This window comes from Melospiza georgiana, chromosome 28 (assembly GCF_028018845.1).
Source record: "Melospiza georgiana isolate bMelGeo1 chromosome 28, bMelGeo1.pri, whole genome shotgun sequence".
Classification (NCBI taxonomy): domain Eukaryota; kingdom Metazoa; phylum Chordata; class Aves; order Passeriformes; family Passerellidae; genus Melospiza; species Melospiza georgiana.
Window position 1 is genome coordinate 1,931,292 of NC_080457.1, and position 22,873 is coordinate 1,954,164.

Genomic DNA, 22,873 nt, shown 5'->3' on the forward strand with positions numbered 1-22,873 from the left:
CACGTTTGAGCCCTCAGATAAATGCAGCTTGTCCCATTTATTTGAGAATTAATGGTAGAAGTTCACATCCAAATCTTCAGCCACATCTACCCCAAAAGCTCTTTTCTCTTTGATTTAGCCAGAAGAAACCTCTGGGTGAGCATTTCTGTATAAAAACTCTTGTTGCTTTCACAAGTTGGTTGTTCCAAATGGGAAATTTGGATTTTTCACTGGTGTCCAGAGGAGCTGTGGCTGCTCCTGGATCCCTGGAATTGTCCAAGGCCAGGGCTTGGAGCACCCTTGGATGGTGAAAAGTGTCCCTGCCCATGACTGGATCATATTTCATGTCCCTTCCAACCCAAACCATTCCACAGTTCCACATTCAAGGCATAGAGAACTTGCCCTGATCACAAATGTAATCAGTTATTGAGGGAGCAAAATGCCCTGATGTTTTATACAGAGTGTTTTAAATAACAACCAAACATCCAGCATCCTGCAAAATATCCCAGATATTCATTTTTGCCCTGCTGTAGTGTGATAATGCCCTCCAGGATAATTCTGGATTGGGTGTAGTTGGGATTATACACCAAAAATCCATTAAAATAAAAACTCCAATTCTGGGAGTGCAACACCAACATGCCTGAGCTTTGCTGTTGTGTTTTATGTATTAACCCAATCAAGCAGGTGTTTTTTGGTGGGGTGGCACTGAGCTGGAGCCCTCCAGGATAATATTTCTGTATTGGGTGTAGTTGGGGTTATACACCAAAAATCCATTAAAATAAAAATTCCAATTCTGGGAGTGCAATGCCAATGTGCCTGAGCTTTGCTGTTGTGTTTTATGGATTAACCCAATCAAGCAAGTGATTTTTTGGTGGGATGGCACTGAGCTGGAGCCCTCCAGGATAATATTTCTGTATTGGGTGTAGTTGGGCTTATACACCAAAAATCCATTAAAATGAAAATTCCAATTTTAGGAATGCGATGCCAACATGCCTGAGCTTTGCTGTTATATTTTATGGATTAACCCAATCAAGCAGGTGTTTTTTGGTGGGGTGGCACTGAGCTGGAGCCCTCCAGGATAATATTTCTGTATTGGATCAAGCAGATGTTTTTTGGTGGGATGGCACTGAGCTGGAGCCCTCCAGGATAATATTTTTGGATTGGGTATAGTTGGGGTTATACACCAAAAATCCATTAAAATAAAAATTACAGTTCTGGGAGCGTGACACCAACATGCCTGAGGTTTGCTCTTATATTTTAGGGAATAACCCAATCAAGCAGGTGTTTTTTGGTGGGATAGCACTGAGCTGGAGCCCTCGGGTGTCTCACAGAGCTCTTCCCCCCCTGCAGAATCTGTTGTCCTCGCTATGGGGAGAGGAGGCAGACGGAGAGCGACTGGGGCAAGCGCTGCGTGGACAAGTTCGACATCATCGGCATCATCGGAGAGGGCACCTACGGGCAGGTCTACAAAGCCAAGGACAAGGACACAGGTGAGCATGGCTCCAGCTAAACTAAACCCACTCTGGGTTTGTGCTCAGCTCCCTGCAGGGCTGCTCCACAGGGAGAAATTCCTGCTGGGCCAAGAGTGGCTTTTCCATTGAGCGTTTTCCAAAAGGGGCAGGAGAGCAGCAGCTCTGGAATGTTGAGTTTAGTGCCCAGGTTCCTGCTCTGCTCTGGGGTGTGGTTTGATGTCTGGGCAGATGATTGTGGTGCCCACAGGTGCCAGCTGAACCAGTGCTTTTTAAATTGTCAGATTTTATTGGGAAATTCTAGTGTAAACTTTGTTCCCCCTTTGTGGCGGAGCAATGTTGGATTTTCTGACCCAGAGATGGAGCAACTGAGAGGTGTTTTAAAAACTTTTATTCTATTTTCAGTCACACGTTATGATTCACACCATCACAATCAGAAGCCAGATATTTCTTAATTACAGTATAGTAGAAGTGTATTACAGTATAGTAGAGGTGGATTGCAGTCCAGGAGTAGAGGTGGATTGCAGTCCAGGAGTAGAGGTGGATTGCAGTCCAGGAGTAGAGGTGGATGACAGTCCAGGAGTAGAGGTGGATGACAGTCCAGGAGTAGAGGTGGATGACAGTCCAGGAGTAGAGGTGGATTGCAGTCCAGGAGTAGAGGTGGATTACAACCTAGTAATTATAATTTTATAATAAAAATTACAACCTAGTAGAAGTGTATTACAATATATTATAAGTGTTTCTTGGTTTATCAGCTTTTGCCACACCATACTGCAAATATCTTAAAGCAAATCATCTAAAATTACTCTTTGTGGCTCCTACTACAGTGCATCTTTCATAGTTCTGTTTCTCCAAAGTATCTAGGGTTATTTATAAGGCTCCACAAATCCATTTCTCTAGGAGAAGCCCAGCTCTGTTATAGGTGAGAGCTCCTATAGGAGCGATTGAACTGAAATGAGCAGGGAGGTCTCTTGGTGGGCATTTTCCCTGCTTGGAGCTGCTCCCAGCTCCCTTGGGGCTGCAGGTGAGCAGGCTGTGCCCCTCTTGGCCTGCAGGTGAGCTGGTGGCTCTGAAGAAGGTGCGCCTGGACAACGAGAAGGAAGGGTTCCCCATCACGGCCATCCGCGAGATCAAAATCCTGCGGCAGCTCATCCACCGCAGCGTGGTCAACATGAAGGAGATCGTCACAGACAAACAAGATGCACTGGATTTCAAGAAGGACAAAGGTACAGCTGGCTGCTGGGGTGGTTTCTGTTCACCACAGATGTGATGCAGCTCCGTGATTTGGTGTTAGCTCTGCTCTGGGGTGGGTTTGTTTCTTTGTGTTTCTCCTGCGGGTCCAGCGAGGTTGGATCTGGCTCCGGCCTCGCCTCAAAGGACAGGTTCCAGTTGGAGGGAGTTGATTGAATTCCTGCAGAGTCACAGGAGAGCAGCTTTAAAAAAAAAGCCTTTTAACAATGATTGGTGGCAACAAACTTACTAGTAGTATGAAAAGTTCTTTGTCCTCAGTCACTGTGGAAAAAGAGTTTTAGCATCCCCCTGGCTTTTGTTCGGGAACTTCTCTTGCAGGAGAGAGAAGGGAACAACCCAAACACAAGTTCAAACCATGCATGGTAATCCTTCAGCAAACTCTTGTAAGAAAATAACCAAAGGATGAAGGTAAATGTGGCCAGAACTTCAGAGGAATTTGTTTTGAGTGTTGTTTAATTTCAGATCTCAGCTTGGTGGGGCTGCTTTGTTGTTTTGGGGCTTTTTTACCCCTTGAGGGAAAAGGACACCCAGTAAGTCCAAAACAGCAAAGGACTGTTAAAAAAAAAAAAAACAAAAAACAACTTCATCAGAATTGTACACAATAAAGACTCATTCAATAATTTAATCTCCTTTCATTCCTCCTCTTTTTTGTGTCTCTCCCTTTGTTTTCACCCATTTCTGTGTTTATTTTCCCAGGTGCCTTTTACCTTGTGTTTGAATACATGGACCATGACCTAATGGGGCTGCTAGAATCTGGCTTGGTACATTTCTCAGAGGACCATATCAAGTCTTTCATGAAACAGTTAATGGAGGGTCTGGATTACTGTCACAAAAAGAATTTCCTTCATCGAGACATCAAGTGCTCCAACATCTTGCTGAACAACAGGTACAAGGATCTTGTCAATAATTACAACCAAAAGTCTCAATATCCACCTAAAAAAATTCTCTGGGGCATTGTCCTGTTTGTGATAAGATGACACTGAATTATTGGTGGATTTTTGTTTTTTTTTTTTTTTAACTTTGTATTTCTTTGAAGTGGAGAATTAAGCCTGGCATGTCCAGCAGTAATTCCTGCACATGTGGCTTTGTGAGGCTTTTCTGCTGCATTGGGGAGTTTCCTCACCCTTTAACTGGGATTTAAGTAGGAGTTGTGTTCTGATGGGTCCCTGACAGCTCAATGCATTCCACAATTCTGTGTTTTAACTGTGATTTAAACCAGGGACTGGTTTTTTTGTCTTTCAGTGGGCAGATCAAACTTGCAGATTTTGGGCTCGCCCGACTCTACAGCTCGGAGGAGAGGTGAGGAAAGGGAAAGGGTTTATCTGGGTGGGATGAGCTTCTTGCTTCTCAGTTATCCACACAATCCCTCACTTGGAAGTCCTGAGAAATCATTTTCAGTGGAAGCATCCAGCTCCAGCTGTTGGACAGATACACTCCTGGCTGGTGTTAATAACTTGTCATTAGAAGAACAGCTCAGAAGGAGCCAAAACTTCTTCTCTGCTTGCTTTGACCTACCCTGGAGTGAGTTTTGCTCCAAGCTCAGTCACCATTCAGTGATGGCAGCCTGCTGAGGGTCAGGGATTTTCAGTCTTGGGTACCTACAACAAGTCCTGATTGCTGTAAAATCCATGGTATCCCTCAGCTGTTTCTAACTCAGAAGTGCAGACACTTGAAACCCCCCCTGCTGCCACCAACAGGTGTCAGTGCAGCTGGGAAGTAAAATCAAGCAGTTTTCAGGCTTTTGTGGCTCTTGGGATGAGTTTTTATTTGTGTTTTTTGTTTGCTTTTCAGCCGTCCCTACACCAACAAAGTCATCACGCTGTGGTACCGACCCCCAGAACTGCTGCTCGGGGAGGAGCGTTACACCCCTGCCATTGATGTGTGGAGCTGTGGGTGAGTCCTGCTGCCTCTGCTGCCAGCTCCTGAACCCTCCCAGGGCAGCTGCTCCTTCATTTGGGCCAGTTCCCACAGCTGGATCTGCCCCATCCACGCAGGGTGTTAGGAGGAGACAGGAATATTTCACAGTACTGGGCTGTCGTTGTTAAAGCCACTTAGGGAAAACTCCTGGAATGAGGTTTTCCTCATTGGGTTTGAAATGAGAAAGGGAAAATTCTGTTCTTTACCCTATTTAAAATCCATGGCAGCTCCCCCTTGATTTGTGACAGTTCCCACAGCTGGATCTGTCCCATCCATGAGATGAGACAGGAATATTTCACAGTGCTGTGCTGTGAGGGACAGGATTGTGTCCCTTCATTAAAACCACTTAAGAAAAACTCCTAGAATGAGGTTTTCCTCATTGGGTTTGAAATGAGAAGGGTAAAAAACTGAATTTTCACTGTTTAAAATCCATGGCAGCTCCTCCTTGATTTGTGCCAGTTCCCACAGCTGGATCTGTCCAATGTATGCAGGGTGTTAGGAGGAGACAGGAATATTTCACAGTGAGGGACAGGGCTGTGTCCCTTCATTAAAACCACTTAAGAAAAAGTCCTGGAATGAGGTTTTCCTCATTGGGTTTGAAATAAGAAAGTGAAAATTCTGTTCTTTACCCTATTTAAAATCCATGGCAGCTCCCCCTTGATTTGTGCCAGTTCCCATAGCTGGATCTGTCCCATCCATGAGATGAGACAGGAATATTTCACAGTGCTGTGAGGGAAAGGGTTGTGTCCCCTCATTAAAACCACTTAGGAAAAACTCCTAGAATGAGGTTTTCCTCATTGGGTTTGAAATGAGAAGGGTAAAAAACTGAATTTTCACTGTTTAAAATCCATGGCAGCTCCTCCTTGATTTGTGCCAGTTCCCACAGCTGGATCTGTCCCATCCTTGCAGGGTGTTAGGAGGAGACAGGAATATTTCACAGTGAGGGACAGGGTTGTACCTCCTCATTAAAACCACTTAGAAAAAACTCCTGGAATGAGGTTTTCCTTGGGTTTGAAATGAGAAAGTGAAAATTCTGTTCTTAACCCTATTTAAAATGATATTGATATACCCTTGAGATCAAGATGGGTGACACATTTGTGCTGCTCACTCCTTCATTGTGTTTTTTTAGAGAATTTTTCTCTAAACTCTTTAAGTTTCAGTTTGCCACTATTTTTTTTTTCAGGTAAAATGTTTTAAGTAGATATTTCAGGTTTCAGGAAGTTTCAGAAAGCCTGGGGAACAAGACTCTGAGCAGTTCAGCCACAAAGGTGGAACATTTTTCCAAATCATTCAGTAGCAAAGACTGGAGGATTCACCAGCAGAACCAAGGCTGGATTCCCCACAGTGTGCACTTCCCACTGGGATGTTCCAGCTAAACTTCAGCAGGGTTTATAACACAAAGACATCTTGGGAAAACTAATAATTAATTATAATTGCTGACTGTGAGGCCCAGTTGCTGCTCAGGTCCCATTTCAGCATTCCCCAGCTTCTTCTGGCGCTGATTCCTGACTGAAGGAGAGATGCTGAGGGCTGCTGGAGTCAGAGGTGCTGCCTCTGTCCTCTGTGTGCACAAATCCATCTCCTCTGCTTGCCCTGACAGCTTGGACCAGCAGAGGGAAGTTGAAAACCAAAACAAAAGCTGAACCTGGAGGAGATGAGAGCTCCGAGCTCTTTTCTCTTGTCACGCTGCCACCTCCTCCTTTCCTGCAAAGAGTTAACGTGTCAGGGGCTTTCTACAGGAGCAGCCACTTGCAGGAGGTGATTCCCAGGAGCCCAGAGCTGGGCACTCTGTACACACAGGTCACTTTGTCACTACAAGCCCTGATGCAAATCCCTCTCCTCAGGCAAGGCACAAGCGCTGCCGTGTTCAGCCGCTCGTCCCCAGGGTTTGCTGTCGTGACCTCTTGCTTTTCCTCCTTCCAGCTGTATCCTCGGGGAACTGTTTACAAAGAAGCCTATATTTCAAGCCAATCTGGAACTGGCTCAGCTTGAATTAATCAGGTAAAGCTTTGCACACTCATGTCTGGGAGGGGAGGTGCTGCTGGTGCACACAGGCAGTGAGTTAGAGGAGCTCTTGTTCTCTTAACCTGCCTGGAAAACAAGGCCAGGAATAAAAAAATGGGAATAATCAGGTGTCCACACCTACATCAGGTGTGTGCTTGCTGATTTATGTAACCTTAGTAAACCTTGCTGTTTGCTGAGTGCAAAAATGACCAACCTGAATTAATTCTCACACTGGAAGTTTTAATCTTGAAATGGTTTGGGGTGGAAGGGACCTTCAGTCCCACCCAGTGCCACCCCTGCCATGGCAGGGACACCTTCCCCTGTCCCAGGATGCTCCAAGCCCTGTCCAGCCTGGCCTTGGGCACCTCCAGGGGTATCAAGTCCACAGCTTCTCTAGACAACCTCTTCCACAGCCTCACCATTGTAAAAATACTAAAATCTAGTGAGTTTGGGAGGTTTAAAGTAAGAAACATTAAGCTTTTAAAATTTTTAGTAAGAAAAATAAATTGTCAGTGCTTTGAATGATTTATAAACTCAAGCTCAACATTTTCCTCTTCATGACACCTCCTTTTCCAACACCTCATCTGAGCTGTGCCCAGCTCTGGGTTCTTCCTGCAGCAGGGTGCTTAGAAAGGTGTTTTCCCTGGGGTTGGTGGCTCTGAACCTCAAGTGCTGTGTCCAGTTCTGAACCCCCCAGTTTAGGAGGGGCTGGAGAGTGTCCAGATGAAGCAACGAGGCTGGTGAGGGGTCTGGAGCACAAACCCTGTGAGGAACCCCTGAGGGAGCTGGGGGTGCTCAGCCTGGAGAAAGGAGACTCAGGGGTGCCCCCATCACCCTGCACAGCTCCTGAAGGGGCTGGGCTCTGTCTGCAGGCACTGACACACCCAGAGCACACAGCCTTGAGCTGCACCAAGGGAAATTTGGGTTGGATATCAGGGAAAAGTGTTTGACAGAAAGGTGATAAAGTTCTGGAATGGAGGTGGTGGAGTCACCATCCCTGCAGGTGTTTAACAAAGCCTGGATTGGCACTGGGTGCCAGGGTTGAGTTGAGGGCTTGGATCTGGGTTGGACTTGATGATCTTGGAGGTCTCTTCCAACCTGGTCATTCTGTTCTGTCCTTTGTGCTCACACCATTCCCACAAGGTCTGGAGTGGTCACCAGGACAGGAGGACACAGCCTCCAGCTGTGCCAGGGGGAGTTTAGGCTGAACATGAGGAAAAAATCCTTCACAGAAAGAGGGAGTGGGCACTGGGATGTGCTGCCAGGGAGGTGGGCACTGCCCTGGGTGTGTTTAAACAAGGCTGGATTGGCGCTGAGTGCCAGGGCTGAGTTGAGGTGTTGGGGCTGGGTTGGACTTGATCTTGAGGGTCTTTTCCAACCCTGTGACTCTGAATTCTGGGAATTTTGGGACCAGGGAAGTGGTGGAGTCACCATCCCTGGGTGTGTTTAAACAAGGCTGGATTGGCACTGGGTGCCAGGGTTTGGTTGAGGTCTTGGAGCTGGGTTGGAATTGATGATCTTGAAGGTCTTTTCCAACCTGGTCATTCTGTGAATTCTGTGAATTTTGGGATTGGAGTAACCATCCTTAGATGTGTTTAAACAAGGCTGGACGTGGCACTGATCTTCAAGGTATTTTCCAACCTGGTCATTCTGTGAATTCTGGGAATTTTGGGATTGGAGTAACCATCCCTAGATGTGTTTAAACAAGGCTGGATGTGGCACTGAGTGCCAAAGTTGAGTTGAGATGTTGGAGCTGGGTTGGATTTGATGATCTTGAAGGTCTTTTCCAACCTGGTCATTCTGTGAATTTTGGGATTGGAGTAACCATCCCTAGATGTGTTTAAACAAGGCTGGATGTGGCACTGAGTGCCAGGGTTGAGTTGAGGTATTGGAGCTGGGTTGGACTCAATGATCTTGAAGGTCTTTTCCAACCTGGTCATTCTGTGAATTTTGTGAATTTTGGGACTGGGAGGATGGTGGAATCACCATCTCTGGATGTGTTTAACAAAGCCTGAATGTGGCACTGAGTGCCAAGATTGAGTTGAGCTATTGGAGCTGGGTTGGACCCAATGCTTGGCAGTCTCTTCCAACCCTGTGGCTCAGTGAATTGTGTTGTTCTGTGAGTCCCACCTGGCTGACTGTGCTTCCCTGCTCCCCAGCCGGCTCTGTGGGAGCCCCTGCCCAGCTGTGTGGCCAGATGTGATCAAGCTGCCCTACTTCAACACTATGAAGCCCAAGAAGCAATACCGGCGGCGCCTGCGCGAGGAGTTCTCCTTGTGAGTCGGCCTGGGCTCCCTGTGCCCTGTCCCAGCACCTCATCCTCCTCCAGAGAGCTTCCTTGGGGCTGGGCACAGCTCTGCTGGCACCGTGGCAGCTTCACGGGGATGTTCTCTAGGGTCTGGCTGTGGGATTATCCTGTGGGAGTTGTGGCAGAGGTGCTTCTCATAAATGGCAAAATATAGAGTGGAAATATCAAGGAATATATGATGTTTCATATCATATGAAATATGAAATTTTATATAATATATTCCATGATATTTCCACTCAGTATTTTGCCATTTATGAGGGGACCCACAGGGATCATCCAGTGCAGCTCCTGGCCCTGCACAGACACCCCAAAAATCTCACCCTGTCCAAGCCCTCCTGGAGCTCTGGCAGCCTCAGGGCCACCCCCATTCCCTGAGCACCCTCTGGGGGCAAAAACCTTTCCCCCAACCCAGCCTGAACCTTCAGGCACAGCTCCAGCCCCTCCCCACACCTGATGCCTGCCCTGCTGCTGCCTTTGAGCTGCTCTGGCTCTGTGGATTCCCCTCAGGCCTGAGGTGTCCTCCTTCCACTGAGCTTTCCCACACATTTTCTCCATGATCTCATCCATGTTTCCCATCTTCCCCACAGCATTCCCTCCTCTGCCCTGGACCTGCTGGACCACATGCTGACGCTGGACCCTGGCAAACGCTGCACAGCAGAGCAGGCCCTGCACAGTGACTTCCTGAAGGATGTTGACCTCAGCAAAATGGCACCTCCAGAGTAAGTCCCAGTTCCTATCCTCCCACCACGAGCTTTGGCATGGAGACATGGTGTTCTTTTCAGTCAAAATTTTATGATTTCTGGGTTATTCTCTCAACTCTGCCCTTGTATTTGGTCGTGTGGTTGAGCAAATGGCTTTTCCTGTGCTGTTGATTTTCTGCCTGATGACAGGCTGGGTTTAGAAAGCCCAGTTTAATGTTTGTAAGATGCTCTAAAGCTGTGCAGGAGGAGATGTAGCACAGCCCTGTCTCTGCCATGGAGAGCTGCTCAGGCCTAATTAAGGCTGTGTGTTAATTGACTGCCAGGGTCGAGCAGCATCACTCAATTTTCTCCCATTCCAATGAAGCAGATGATAAAACTGTGAGTGGTTTGTGTGAAAATGCAGCCACAGCTCTGGAGATCCCTGTTTCCTTCTGTGCTTCTCAAGGAAGGGCCTTTCCTGACACTCCCAGAGCTTGGTGCACCCACTGGGTTTGTGAGATCCCAGCACATTCAGAGATGTGCAAATTAAATTATTTTTTACACTGCCTTTGCTGGCTCTAGAACCTGCCCTTCCTGTGGAGGTCTGGCTGCAGTCAGGGATCCTGGAATCCCAGGATGGTTTGGTTGGAAGGAACCTTAAAACTCATCCAGTGCCACCCCTGCCATGGGCAGGGACATCTTTCACTATCCCAGGGAAGAATTCCTTCCCAAAATCCCTTCATCAATCCATTTCTCTATCTGTAAAAGTGGAACAACATTACATGGATCTACAGAATTCCATCCTGCAATGGTTTGGGTGGGCAGGGACACCTCCCACCATGCCAGGGTGGCTCCAAACCCCCCCCAAGCTGCCCTTGGCCACTTCCAGGCATCCAGGGGCAGCCATAGGGGCAACACCATCTGCACTAAGGGCTTCCTGTGGGTTTTGAGGATTCCCTTGGTTTCCCTGCTGGCTTCTGGACATTTTTCCATCTCTAAAAATGGAACAGCATTACATGGATCTACAAAATTCCATCCTGCAATGGTTTAGGTGGGAAGGGGCCTTGGGCAAGGGACAGCTCCCACCATGCCAGGGTGGCTCCAAACCCCATCCAAGCTGCCCTTGGCCATTTTCAGGGATCCAGGAGCAACACCATCTGTGCTAAGCCTTTCTGTGGGTTTTGAGGATTCCCTTGGTTTCCCTGCTGGCTTCTCTGGGAAATCCACTGCAGCCCTTCAGCACCTTCACAGGGAGGAATTTCTTCCTAAAATCCCTTCCTGAGTCCATTTCTCTATCTGTAAAAGTGGAACAACATTACATGGATCTACAGAATTCCATCCTGCAATGGTTTAGGTGGGAAGGGACAGCTCCCACCATGCCAGGGTGGCTCCAAACCCCATCCAAGCTGCCCTTGGCCACTTCCAGCGATCCAGGGGCAACACCATCTGTGCTGGGGGCTTCTGTAGGTTCTGAGGATTGCCTTGTTTTCCCTGCCATGTTTCCCCCTGTCTTGCAGCCTCCCCCACTGGCAGGATTGCCACGAGCTGTGGAGCAAGAAGCGGCGGCGGCAGCGGCAGAGCGGGATGGCCGTGGAGGAGCCTCCGGTATCAAAAGTTTCTCGGAAAGAAACTACCTCTGTTCCAAGCACAGACACTGTGAAAAACAACAGCAGTCCTGTGCCCCCCCAGCCTGCCCAGCTCAAAGCAGAGCCTGGTGCTGCAGATGCAGTAGGTCAGTGCCCACCTGGGTGTGGGAAAAGCTCCTGGTGTGTTCCTTCCCTGGGTGCGGGAGGTTTGGGTTTGTTTTTTAGCCAGTCTGGTTCTTTCACCTCTAACTCTCTGCAGAAAGGGCATTCCAGGCTCTTCCTGTCCTCATTTCTTTTAGTTTTTTTTTTTTTTTTCTCTCCTCTCTCTGCTGTGAAGAGGCAGAAGGTTCTGTCTGGTCCTAAGAAGTCACTGATGAGCTGACTGTGAATTTGTTCTGAGCTGTGTTATTAGTTCTAAAAGGGGCTGCATGATGAAAGGAGTCGTTGAGTCACTTCAGCCAGTGGAGAAACAAATCATAGGAATCATAGGCTGGAAGGTGGAGCCATGTCCAGGGTGTGCAATGAGCTGAAGTTTGATCTTGTTGATAAATTATATGAAGATTAGGGGTGGGAAGTGTCAGGCTGGTGGGCAAAAATGAAAATTATTGCACTTTGCTGCAGAAAAGGTCACCTAGACTGGCAGGACCTGGACTTGTGCACTGTTCCAAACAGTGACCAAACCCCCTGTGCCCAGCAAATAGTTGGAGGGGAGGAATGTGGATTTACACAAAGCTGCCCTGATTGTTCTGTAGAAGCCTTAGAAAAAAACCCAGATATGGGCTAAGGCTTCCTTTGTGCCCAATGCTGTGCTGACAAGTAATGAGGAAGACAGTTCTTGCTCCAGGGAATGCACAATCCATGTGTTCAGTGAAACATGGCAGATGGACAAAAGGTGGTGCTTGGATTAACAAACAGCTGGGAGAAGAATGTCCCCTTCTCCATTGCCTACCAGCAAGAGAAGCTCCATTTTAAGCTGCTGAAACCAAAGCCTTGCCACCCTTATTCCCAGAAAGTTCCAGCATCACTGTCAGCGTGAAGGGACACCCTTGTCACTTGTCATTGGGCTGTGAAGGGAGGTGATGCCACTCCCAGGATGTATTTTAGGATAACCTGGATCCTTGCAGGTCAGGACAGAGTCCTGTGATCCCAGGCCAGCTCCCAGCAAGGCATTGCCTTCTGCTTGACCTAATTCCTTGTGCTGTGTCAGGGCACACGCCCTTCCTGCATCCCAAAGAGCAGCTCAGCTGTATCCTGGGAAGCCTTCCCAGTGCAGGAGGGAGTGATTTGGGTCTGTGGGGGTCTCAGGAGAGGGGCCAGGCTGTGATTGCCCTGCTGTGGGGTCTGGACTTCCATTGCCATCCTCATCCACTGCCATAGCCTGGTATCCTCGGGATACCTCACTTCCCAAAGCCAGGAATGGGGCAGTCAGGCCTGGCTGAGCTGCTCTGAGCAGCAGCCAGGTGTGCTGAGGCTCTGGGCAGGGCTGGGGGCCGTGCAGCAGCAGCTCTGTGGGTGCAGTGTGTGTGCAGTGCCACGGGGTGCTGCTGCCGTGCCAGCCGTGCCACCGGAGCTGGGGCTGGCACCGCATCCCAAAATCCTCCTCATGGAGCATCCCTGCCTTCCTCCCCCAGCCTGGGGACACAAACAGGGACTGGCCAGGGGCTGTGGGGTGTGGAGAAGGGGTCTGCAGTGCTGGGGGATGTGGAGAGAAGGAAAGTTCCTGGCTATGGGATGTAGAAAAGGGGCATTGGGTGCTGCGGCATGTTCGGTGCTGCGGGATGTGGAGAGGGGATGTCCCTTGCTGTGGGACATGGAGAAGGGGTGGTCAGTGCTGTGGGACATGGAGAAGGGGTGGTCAGTGCTGTAGGACATGGAAAAAGGATGTTCCTTGCTGTGGGACATGCAGAAGGGGTGTTTATTGCTTGGGGATGTATATCATGGCTCTGGGATGTGGAGAAAGGCTGTTCATTGCTGTGGGATGTGGATTATGGCCCTGGGATGTGAGGAAGGGCTCTTCCTGGCTGTGGGGTGTGGGGAAGGGCTGTTCATTGCTCTGGGATGTGGATCATGGCTGTGGGGTATGGGGAAGGGCTGTTCATGGCTCTGGGACGTGGGGAGAAGCTTTTCATGGCTGTGGGATGTGGATTATGACCCTGGGATGTGAGGAAGGGCTCCTCCTGGCTGTGGGGTGTGGGGAAGGGCTGTTCATGGCTCTGGGATGTGGATCATGGCTCTGGGGTGTGGGGAAGGGCTGTTCCTGGCTGTGGAGTGTGGGGAAGGGTTGTTCCTGGCTACGGGATACGGGTAAGAGCTGTTCCTGACAATGGGATATGAGTAAGGGCTGTTCCTGGCTCTGGGATATTGGGAAGGGCTGTTCCTGACAATGGGACGTGGGTAAGGGCTGTTCCTGGCTATGGGATGTGGATAAGGGTTATTCCCGGCTATGGGATATGGATAAGGGTTATTCCTGGCTATGGGATATGGATAAGGGTTATTCCCGGCTATGGGATATGGATAAGGGTTATTCCTGGCTATGGGATATGGATGAGGGTTATTCCTGGCTATGGGATGTGGGAAGGGCTGTTCCTGGCTCTGGGACACGGGGCAGGGCTGTCCATCACCTTTGTGCAATACCAGAATCCCACCCCTCACCTCCCCACCGCCCCCTCCCCGCGTGTCCCGCAGGCCTGGGCGACATCACCCAGCAGCTGAACCAGAGCGAGCTGGCCGTGCTGCTGAACCTGCTGCAGAGCCAGACCGACCTGAGCGTGCCCCAGATGGCCCAGCTGCTCAACGTGCACTCCAACCCCGAGATGCAGCAGCAGCTGGAGGCTCTCAACCAGTCCATCACGGCCCTGACCGAGGCCACGGCGCAGCACCACGAGCCCGCGGCGGCGGAGGAGGCGGCGGAGGAGCCGCCCGCAGAGGTGCAGGAGGAGCAGCAGCAGACTCCGGAGGCAGCCAGCGCTCAGGGAGACATGCAGAACGTGCTGGCAGTTCTGCTGAGTCAGCTGATGAAGAGCCAGGAGCCTGGGATAACCCTGGAGGAGAGCAACGGGGAGAAGAGCGGCGAGCAGCAGCAGCGGGGCTCCAGGAAAAGCCCGACGAGGCACGCCGAGGAGAGCACAGGTAATATGAGAAGCAACACACCTGGTGGGAGCATCCCAGAGAGTGCTGCAGCCAGGAATGAGGGCTTGGAGTGATGGGAGAGAGGCAGCAGGGGTGTGGATGGGAGGAGGGAAGGGGGTAGGATGTGGTTGGACATCAGGAGGAAAGACCCTGACTCCCCTCCCTGCGGTAAGTGCTGGACAGCTCAGGAGGTTGAACAGCTCTAAACAGCCCAAACAGGCAAATATTACCCCAAAATCCATCAGTGCTCCACTGGGAGTGGGCCAGCGCAGGTGAATTGGAGGTTTTGGGGTTTGCCCAAAAGTGCAAGGGAAGTTTGGAGGGTCAGTTGTTCCTCAAACGCCCCTAGCAATCAGTTTGCACGTCCAGGGAGGTTTTTTGCACAGGATGCTGCTGCACCTCTGCATTTTTCCCAGCTCTTTGTCACCATCCCCTCCTTGCCCTCTTAAATAAATAAACCTGCAGAGATGATTTTAAAGAGCTGAAATAGTGGTGAGTGCTGAAGGGAGGGATAGTGACAGCTGTGTGGGTAAAACCTGAGCATCCACAAGTGCCTGGTTCTACCTGGAGCTGATTTTTGAGCCCTGAAACTGAACCAAACGAGTTTAAAACCCCCTGCTTGTGTCAGTGAGCTCTCGGATTTCCTTTCCAAAGGTGAGTGTAAATGTCTCCATGTCTTTTTTTTTTTTTTTTTGTTTCTGTTGATTTTTTGAATTTATTAGCAACAGCCTGTGACGACCTCACCAAATTGTAGAAGCGCCTCCTGAGTTTGTCTCAGACTCTCCGGGGAGCCTGTTTTGGCCCGATCCCACCTCCTGCAATGTAGCTGAACGTGCTGTGTTCTCGTGCCTTCAACACCCGCCCACCACGAGCCAGTTGTGATCGTGCTTTTTTATTTTTCTTTTTTTTTTTTTTCTCCTCCTTTTTTTTTTTTTTTTTTTTGTTGTTGTTGCCCTAGTCCTGGAAGATAACTAGGTTACTGTAGAGCAGATGGAATTCGATGCCGTTGTTCTCTGTTGATAATTCTTTGGAATGATTTGCTGTCCCCCCAGATCAGCTTGGCTTTACAAATTTTACCTGAAGATTGTTTTTGGGGTTTGTTTATTTTTTTGTTTTGTTTTGTTTTATTTTTTTTTCCCCGTTGTTGTTTTATTTTCTGGATTTCAATACAATCTAGTTTTCAAAGTGGACTGACGGATACGGGTGGAGGGGTGGTCCTGGAAGACTACTGGTTTTCACAATAAAGTTTGACCTTTTTAATAACCAGTTTTGCCAATGATTTGAGGATGTGATTCCAACAAAGGTGTCCGTGGGCTCTGCCATCGCCAGTAATTCCTTCCCCCGTGGGCGAGGGAGAGGAGGCAGCTCAGGTGTGTTGCTCCAGAAGGAGGCAGGGAGTGTGGAGCAGGTCGTGTCCCCTCCCTGCCCTGGTGTCACCTGCAGCCGTGGTGGCACTGCCTCAGGGGAGGGCTCTGCTCCATCTCCCACCTCCTCGGTGCTTCCTCGGCCTCACAGAACAGGGTGGGCTGGGGGTGACGGAGCTTTCTTCTTGCAGGAGGGAAACAAACCCTGATTTGGGAGGAAATCAGGGGTGAAGGAGCAGGGGGGAGGAAGCAGATGGCTTTTCTGGTGCTCATGAAATATTCGGGGGATGAACTTGTTTTGGACTCTGTTGGCAGCAGGGCTGGCGTGGGTGGCTGGGAGGGTCAGGATCGGGTGCCCCGCTGCCCTGGGGGTGCCGAGGGGGGCACTCAGGAGCTGCCAGCCGTGCGCTGGGCTCGGGTTTGTGTTTGTGCAAGGCTGCACATCCCGGCCTCGCTGCCCCTGGAGCCGGAGCCGCTGCCCGGGGGGGGAGCGCGGGGCTGGCGTGTGGCTCCACATGTGCCTCCTGCTCGGAATCAGCCTTTGATCCGGCAGGGAATTCCCTGCACGGCTGCCCAGGTGTTAGGACAGCTGTTGGGTGCGCGGGGGCCGGGGCGAAAGCGTTAATGAACATTGTTAATGAACGTTGATCTCCCAGGCAGCCAGTTCAAACTCTTCCCTCCGCCTCTTCCCAGAGCATCCCCGAGCGGGCGGCCTACGGCAGGGCTCGGTTTTGATTTGCTTAGAAAAATGTCTTTGTGTCTGTTTGAAACGGTGTTTAAAAGAAGTCACCCTTCCACAGCGTGTCCTCCTGCCATTGTCCCAGCAGAGAAGAGACCCCCCGAGCCCCCCGGACCGCCGCCGCCTCCTCCCGTGGCCGAAGGGGATCTGTCCGGAGCAGCCCAGGAGTTGAACCCGGCCGTGACGGCTGCGCTGCTCCAGCTCCTGTCGCAGCCCGACCCGGAGCCGCTCGGCCTCGCCCCGCAGGAGCCGCCGCGCTACGGCCGCTCGCAGCCCGGCAGGACTTACAGCACCGACAGCTCCGAGGGGGGATTCGGTGCCGAGGAGCTCGGGAACGCGGGCCAGACTCTGCCAGAACCTTCTCCTGCCCAAGCCCTGGGGAAGAGCAGGACCTTCTTGGGCTCCGTGAGCCACCTCGGGGAGAGCAGCGGCTACCAGGGCACGGGCTCGCTGCAGTTCCCCGGGGACCAGGACCTGCGCTTCGCCAGAGCGCCCGTCGGCGCCATCCACGCCTTCGGCAAAGCCGAGGGGAGCAACAGCAACGCGCTGCTACATCCAGAGGCCAAGATGCAGAGTTACAGCGAGCTGGGGCCGGGCACGGGCGCTGCCAGCGGGGCAGGAACGGGGCACGGCTGGGGTGCCCCAACCCAGGCGCCGCCGTCTTCCTACGGGAAGGCATTCCGAGGGCCTGGCCGAGTGCCTCCACGGGGAGGCCGGGGCCGGGGGGTTCCCTACTGACATTCCTGGGATCCCTCCCCTTGCCTCTCCTCTCCTTTAGCCACAGGACTTGATTTTTTTGGGTTTTTTTATTTTTAATTTTTTAATTTTTTTTTTTTTTATTTTGACCAGAGCAAGGTCTCGTCCGCGTTTCAGCTGCTGCATCCCCTCCCTCGCTCAGGAGATGCCAGAGGGTCCCCACTGGCCTCCCCTGCTTGGTTAGTGACAAAAATAATCCCAACCCTGCAGCAAACTGAGCCAGGAGAAGGGGGGGATTGATGGAAAAGTAGGAATGGAAGGAAGAAGGAATTTAAAAAATGCTGTTACCCCAAGCTGGGCACTGGAGTTTGCCAGTGGGTCAGGGAGGGCTGGGGAGAGGCTGCTCCCCAAAGCGGTTTTATTTTTGTTGTTGTTGGTTTGTTTTGTTTGTTTTCCCCGTTTTCTTAAGAAAAAAAATTTGAAAGAACAAATGAAAAGGGGAATTTATCGATGCAGAGGCACCTGGATGGGTTATCCCAGCATGGGGACCTGGGATGTGACACTGGTTGTGTTTGATTTATCTGATGTTGCTTTTTTTTCCATAAAGCATCCAGTTTTCCCTCTGCTCCAGGGCCAGTCCTGTCCTCTGTGACAGCAGCCTTAGTACATTGATTTTTGGGAAGGGTCTCTGGGTGTTGGATCCCTCCTGCTGTAACTTGGCAGTGGGAATTGGGAATTGTCTTTTTCCTTTTTTTTTTTTTTTTTTTTTTTTTGTGTCTTTTGTTTTAATTTTTATTTTTTAAGAGCCGAGGAGAACACCTCCCTGAAAACCAGGGATTTCTGCCATTTGCAACTTTCAGAACCCTTCAAGAATTAAAAAAGAGGAAGCAAAAATCCCAACATCTGGTGGGATTTGCCAGCAGATGGGAGTGATTTGTCCCCGGAATCCTGGGCCAGTGCTGCCCATCCTGCCGAGGTCGGTCACATCTCAGCCCTTTGAGGTTTCCCAGGTGTTCCTGTGTCATTTCCATGAGCATATTTCTATTTTTGTTGTTGTCAAGGAAGTATTTACGATAGATTTTCTCCTCCCACAGACCCTTGCGCTGTTCATTTCAATGAGACTTAAAAAGAGATGAATAAAACAAAGGTACCTATTTATCAGCTTTTTTTTTTTTTTTCCCCAAATAGGCCTTTCCTATGGAAAACATTTAATTTTAGAGCCGACAGTTCTGGAGTGTTAAAGGGGAGGGGAATTTTGGGGTGGGCCAAGAGACCTTCTTGCTACTAACAGGATTTAATTTCTTTTTTTATACAGAGAGATAAATTTAAATAAATGCACCTGAATAGGTGATGCTTCTCCACCTGGGGAGATCCTGCCTTACCCAGCTTTGCCATGGGAGGAAGGAAGGGAGAGAAATTCAATATATAGATATATATTTTTGATTTTGATTTGCTGGTGATATGCAGGGACCGGTGGCTCTCAGCACTGAGGAGCGATGCTGTTTGCAGAATTCCCACTGGAAATTTGTAGGGTTTGGGATTTTTTTTTTTGCTTTTTTGTTTTTTTGTTGTTGTTGGCTTGATGATTTTTTTTTTTTTTTAACTTAGCTCATGCCTGATGTGCAGAGAGAAAAAAAGAGAAGTTCTGTGAGACACAGAGTGCACTGAACCCACCGAGGGGCTTTAGGAGGGGGGGTTTAATTTCTCTATTTCCCATTTTCCTGGCACCAGCTCCAGGCTGCCATGGAGCTGCTGCTGCTTTTTTTTTTTTTTTTTTTCCTTTTTCTTCCCAATCCCATCCTCTTTGGAAGGAAAAGTCTCGTTCCTGTGCTGAATCCTCTTAGGAAGCTGCTGCCTATTTATTGTCTCTCCAAACTGGCACATTCCCAGCAAAGCTGCCGGGAACGAGCCGAGCCCTTCTCGACCTCCTGCTCCCCATGCTGGTGTCACAGTGGCTTTGGAGCCCCAGTTTGGGGGTCACCAATCCCAGTTTGGGGGTCATCAGTCCCAGTTTAGGGTGGCCTTTCCCAGCTGGGTGTCCCCAAGCCCTCCCTGGCCCTGCTCCATCTCCTGCAGCAGGGCTGGGAAGGGGCTGGCGGTGCCTCCTGTCCCAGCCCCAGCCAGGGATGGACATTCCAGGCATCTGTTCCCTGCTCGGTGGCAGCTGCCAGCTGTCCCCAGGGCCCCTCGGGGCTCCTGTGGAAGGTGATTCCATCATTCCTTTCTCTCCTTATTCCCCTCCCAGTGGCTTTTCCTAACTGGTCCCAGCACGAGCCTTTCCAGGGGGTCTGAGGGGAACCAGCCTGGCCAGGTCCTGTGGGGCCTCTCCTGGCTTACATCACCTTTTTTTCATCTATTTCCCCTCACCCTTTTTTATTTTATTTTTGTTTAATTTTACCTTTTTCCCCCGATGCTCTGCACAAGGAAGACAAAAGGATTCGCGGTGTCGGGTGGGATTTGTGCGTTTGGGAGGATTTAAACTGGTGCAGTTACAGACAAGGGAGTGAGGGCAGCTCCCCCCTCCTTCCCCCCATCCTGGCTCTGGGTTCAATCCCAAATTCTCCCCCCTGTAGCAGTTCCCAGCAGAGAAGCCTCTGGTCAGACTCTTGCTGTACCTCTCCCGAGTTTCCTTCGGAGACCGAGCGCGCCTTTTTTCGGTTGTACCTTTGTCTCTGTACAGATATTTTGTAATATATTAAAAAAAAAATTTTTTTCCTTTCAGTTTATAAAAATGGAGAAGTGGAGATTGGAAAATTAAATATTTCCTGTTACTGTATATCTTGGTTGCCTTTTGCTCCGTTGCTTCCCCTGTAGCCTTTGGAATCCCACGGTAACTTGTGTTTTCCTTGGAAAGCCTTTTATTCCCTCCTGGAGAGAGGGGTGGGATTTGGCATTGCCAGCCTCTGCAAGCCCCCAAATTCCACTCTCTAATTAAGCTCTGAGCCATCATTAGCCCTGGGTTTCCTCCTGCTCAAAGGGAGATGCCCGAGCTGGAGCAGGGGATGGTTTGGTTAAGGTGAGAACAGGAAACCCAGAGCTGGTGGGGAGGTGGGAAGGGGAAGGATTGAGGGTGAGATTTGGCCCCAAACCCTCTCCCAGCTCCTGGCAGCCTCTGGGTGCTGGAGAGGATGCCTGGAGGGCATGGATTGTTCTGAGGGCAGGAGAAGGGAGCTGTGCCTTCCTCCACAGCAACCCCTCCATGCCCTTTCCCTGTGCTGCTCCCAACCCCACCGTGGCTCCTGGAGGACTCGGGACTGTTTTTCCCACCCCTCCTGAGCCAAGCAGGAATTTGGGATGGTGGGAGCCGTCCTAGGATCTCCTTCCCGCTCGCTTGAGGGTGGCACAGCCCCTCCGAGGCGAGGGGCAGCTGGAGGGGCCGTGGCTCCGCGTCCGTGCCTCCATCCCCGCCCTCTCCCCTTCCAGCCCCGGCTTTGCCGCCCCTTTCCCGTTCCAGCCCCGGCTTTCTCGCTCTCCTTTCGCCTGCTTCCGATCCCTGCGCTGACACGTCTTAAAATAAAATCCCTGTGCAGATGGCGGGGGGGCGGCGGCGGCGCCGGGCGCTCCCCGGTGCCTGGCAAGGCAGGAGCGAGCCCCCGGCGCCCACCCAGAGGCTCCCCTGATTTATGGAGGGGCAGCTGGGCCCCTGCACTCGGCTGGAGCCCTAACCCAGCCCTCCTGCTCCCTGCTCGGGGCTCCGGGCCCTCAGAAAGGACGCGATGCCACCCTGAGCTCCATCCCATCCCATCCCAATGCCATCCCAATGCCATCCCAATCCCACTTTCCCTTCCCGCTGCCGCCAGACAAAGCCCCCACGTGGCCCCGGCTCCTGCGGCATCCCGGTGCAAAGGTGACCAGGGCAGTTTTATCCCGTTTAATTTATTTTGGCATCGAACTTCCTCGGCAGCAGCTGCCGTGCCAAATGGCCGGGGGGCTGCCCGCTGTAAATCTCTCCGGCGTTCGGCTCTTCCCCGCTTGGATTATTCCCCTGCCCGCTCCATGCCACCCTTCCCGGCTCCATCGGATCGAAATGTGGCATCTGGCGCCACTCTTCTTCCTCCTCATCCTCGCCGTGCCCTCACGGCGCTGGGGTTGCGGTGGTGGCAGCGTCCGTGGCATTCCGGAGCATCCTTGGAGCGGGGATGGAGATGGAATGTGAGGAGGATGAGGAGGATGAGGAGGAAGATGGGGCCTTCCCATGGAGCAGATCCCCGCGTCCCACGGGATCCTGTCGCGATTCCCACCTGGACAAGGCCTCGCACCTCCCGGGCGGGCACACGCGTGTGACAAGGTGGCACACGCGTGTGACAAGGGGCGCGCACACCTGCGCTGGCACACGCGTGTTCACACGTGTGTCCAGGGTTGGGGGGGGGTGACTGTCACCAGGTGTCGCTCTCGGCACGGCCACCACCTCCCACCGCGTCCCCGTCCTCCTCCTCCTCCTCCTCCTCCTCCTCCTCCTCCTCTCCGGCTATATTTGTCCTTCCAGCTGCTCCGGCTGTCGGCATTAAAGGTTTTTCATCCAATTTAGACGTTTCCTTCCAAAAACCCGTTCACACCTTTCGCTGGCATTTGGAAAGGGGAGAGAAGAAAAGGACTGAGGAGGATAAAACCACCAAAAAAAAAAAAAAATAAAAAAAAACCAACCACAAACCAAAAATCCCTTGGAGGTGTTGGAGGCCGCGGGTGGGGGGTGGATGAGGTGTTGGGGTTCAGTTTTGGGGGGAAGGATGGGGGCACCCTCATCCCTTGGTATTTCCCATCCCTTGGCATCAAGATGCCACATTTTGAGTGCACGGGTGGATTTTGGGTGGCAGCACGGGCACGGATGGGGTTTGATGGGCACGGATGGAGTTTGATGGCATGGATGGAGTTTGGTGGGCACAGATGGGGTTTGATGGGCATGGATGGAGTTTGGTGGCATGGATGGGGTTTGGTGGGTATGGATGGAGTTTGATGGGCATGGATGGGTTTTGATGGGCATGGATGGGGTTTGATGGGCATGGATGGGGTTTAGTGGCATGGATGGAGTTTGGTGGGCACGGATGGAGTTTGGCGGGCACGGATGGAGTTTGATGGGCATGGATGGGTTTTGATAGGCATGGATGGAGTTTGGTGGGTATGAATGGGGTTTGGTGGGCATGGATGGGGTTTGTCAGGCACAGGTGGGGTTTGGTGGGCATGGATGGAGTTTGATGGGCATGGATGGGGTTTGGTGGCATGGATGGGGTTTGATGGGCATGGATGGGGTTTGGTGGGCACGGATGGGGTTTGATGGGCATGGATGGGGTTTGTCAGGCACGGATGGGGTTTGATGGGCATGGATGGGGTTTGTCGGGCACGGATGGGGTTTGATGGGCACGGATGGGGTTTGTCGGGCACAGATGGGGTTTGGTGGGCACGGATGGGGTGCAGATTCCTTGGGCACGGGGGGGAGGTGACACAGTCCCCGTGCCACGGGGCCACCTGGCCCTGTCCCCTCGCACCGGCAGCTTGATTAAAGCGGCGGCGCGGGCGATGGCACAGCTGGTGCCTCCTGCCAGCAGCACCCGGAGCGGGAAGCGCCCGCCATTAGCGGCTCCAATTAGCGACAACGCGGAGCCACCGCGGCCCGGGGGGGTCCCCAGCCCCGGGTGCCCCCGGTGCCACCTCCGAGGGCATCACCCACGCCCTGTCCCGGTCCCCGCAGTGCCAACTGTGCCGCTGAGCGCGCCTCGATTTTGGGGACATTCCTGCCACCAGATGCCACCTGCC

At 51.5% G+C, this 22,873-nt stretch overlaps 1 protein-coding gene across 3 annotated transcripts in view; it reads left to right on the top strand.

The window, feature by feature from the left end:
* CDK12 (cyclin dependent kinase 12) overlaps positions 1-18,349 on the top strand; it is a 31,016-nt gene extending 12,667 nt beyond the window's left edge. The window contains exons 4-14 of one of the 3 annotated variants that reach the window (XM_058041601.1): positions 1,330-1,469; positions 2,504-2,674; positions 3,396-3,585; positions 3,942-3,998; positions 4,491-4,592; positions 6,540-6,617; positions 8,780-8,896; positions 9,516-9,647; positions 11,126-11,340; positions 13,880-14,323; positions 16,488-18,349. In XM_058041601.1, coding sequence (XP_057897584.1) covers positions 1,330-1,469; positions 2,504-2,674; positions 3,396-3,585; positions 3,942-3,998; positions 4,491-4,592; positions 6,540-6,617; positions 8,780-8,896; positions 9,516-9,647; positions 11,126-11,340; positions 13,880-14,323; positions 16,488-17,164 — 2,323 coding nt within the window. In that variant the 3' untranslated portion in view covers positions 17,165-18,349. Of the gene's footprint in view, positions 1-1,329; positions 1,470-2,503; positions 2,675-3,395; positions 3,586-3,941; positions 3,999-4,490; positions 4,593-6,539; positions 6,618-8,779; positions 8,897-9,515; positions 9,648-11,125; positions 11,341-13,879; positions 14,324-15,045; positions 15,590-16,487 lie in introns of those variants that run through there. The other 2 variants (XM_058041602.1, XM_058041603.1) reach the window with 2 other exon arrangements.
* Positions 18,350-22,873: the final 4,524 nt, after the last annotated feature.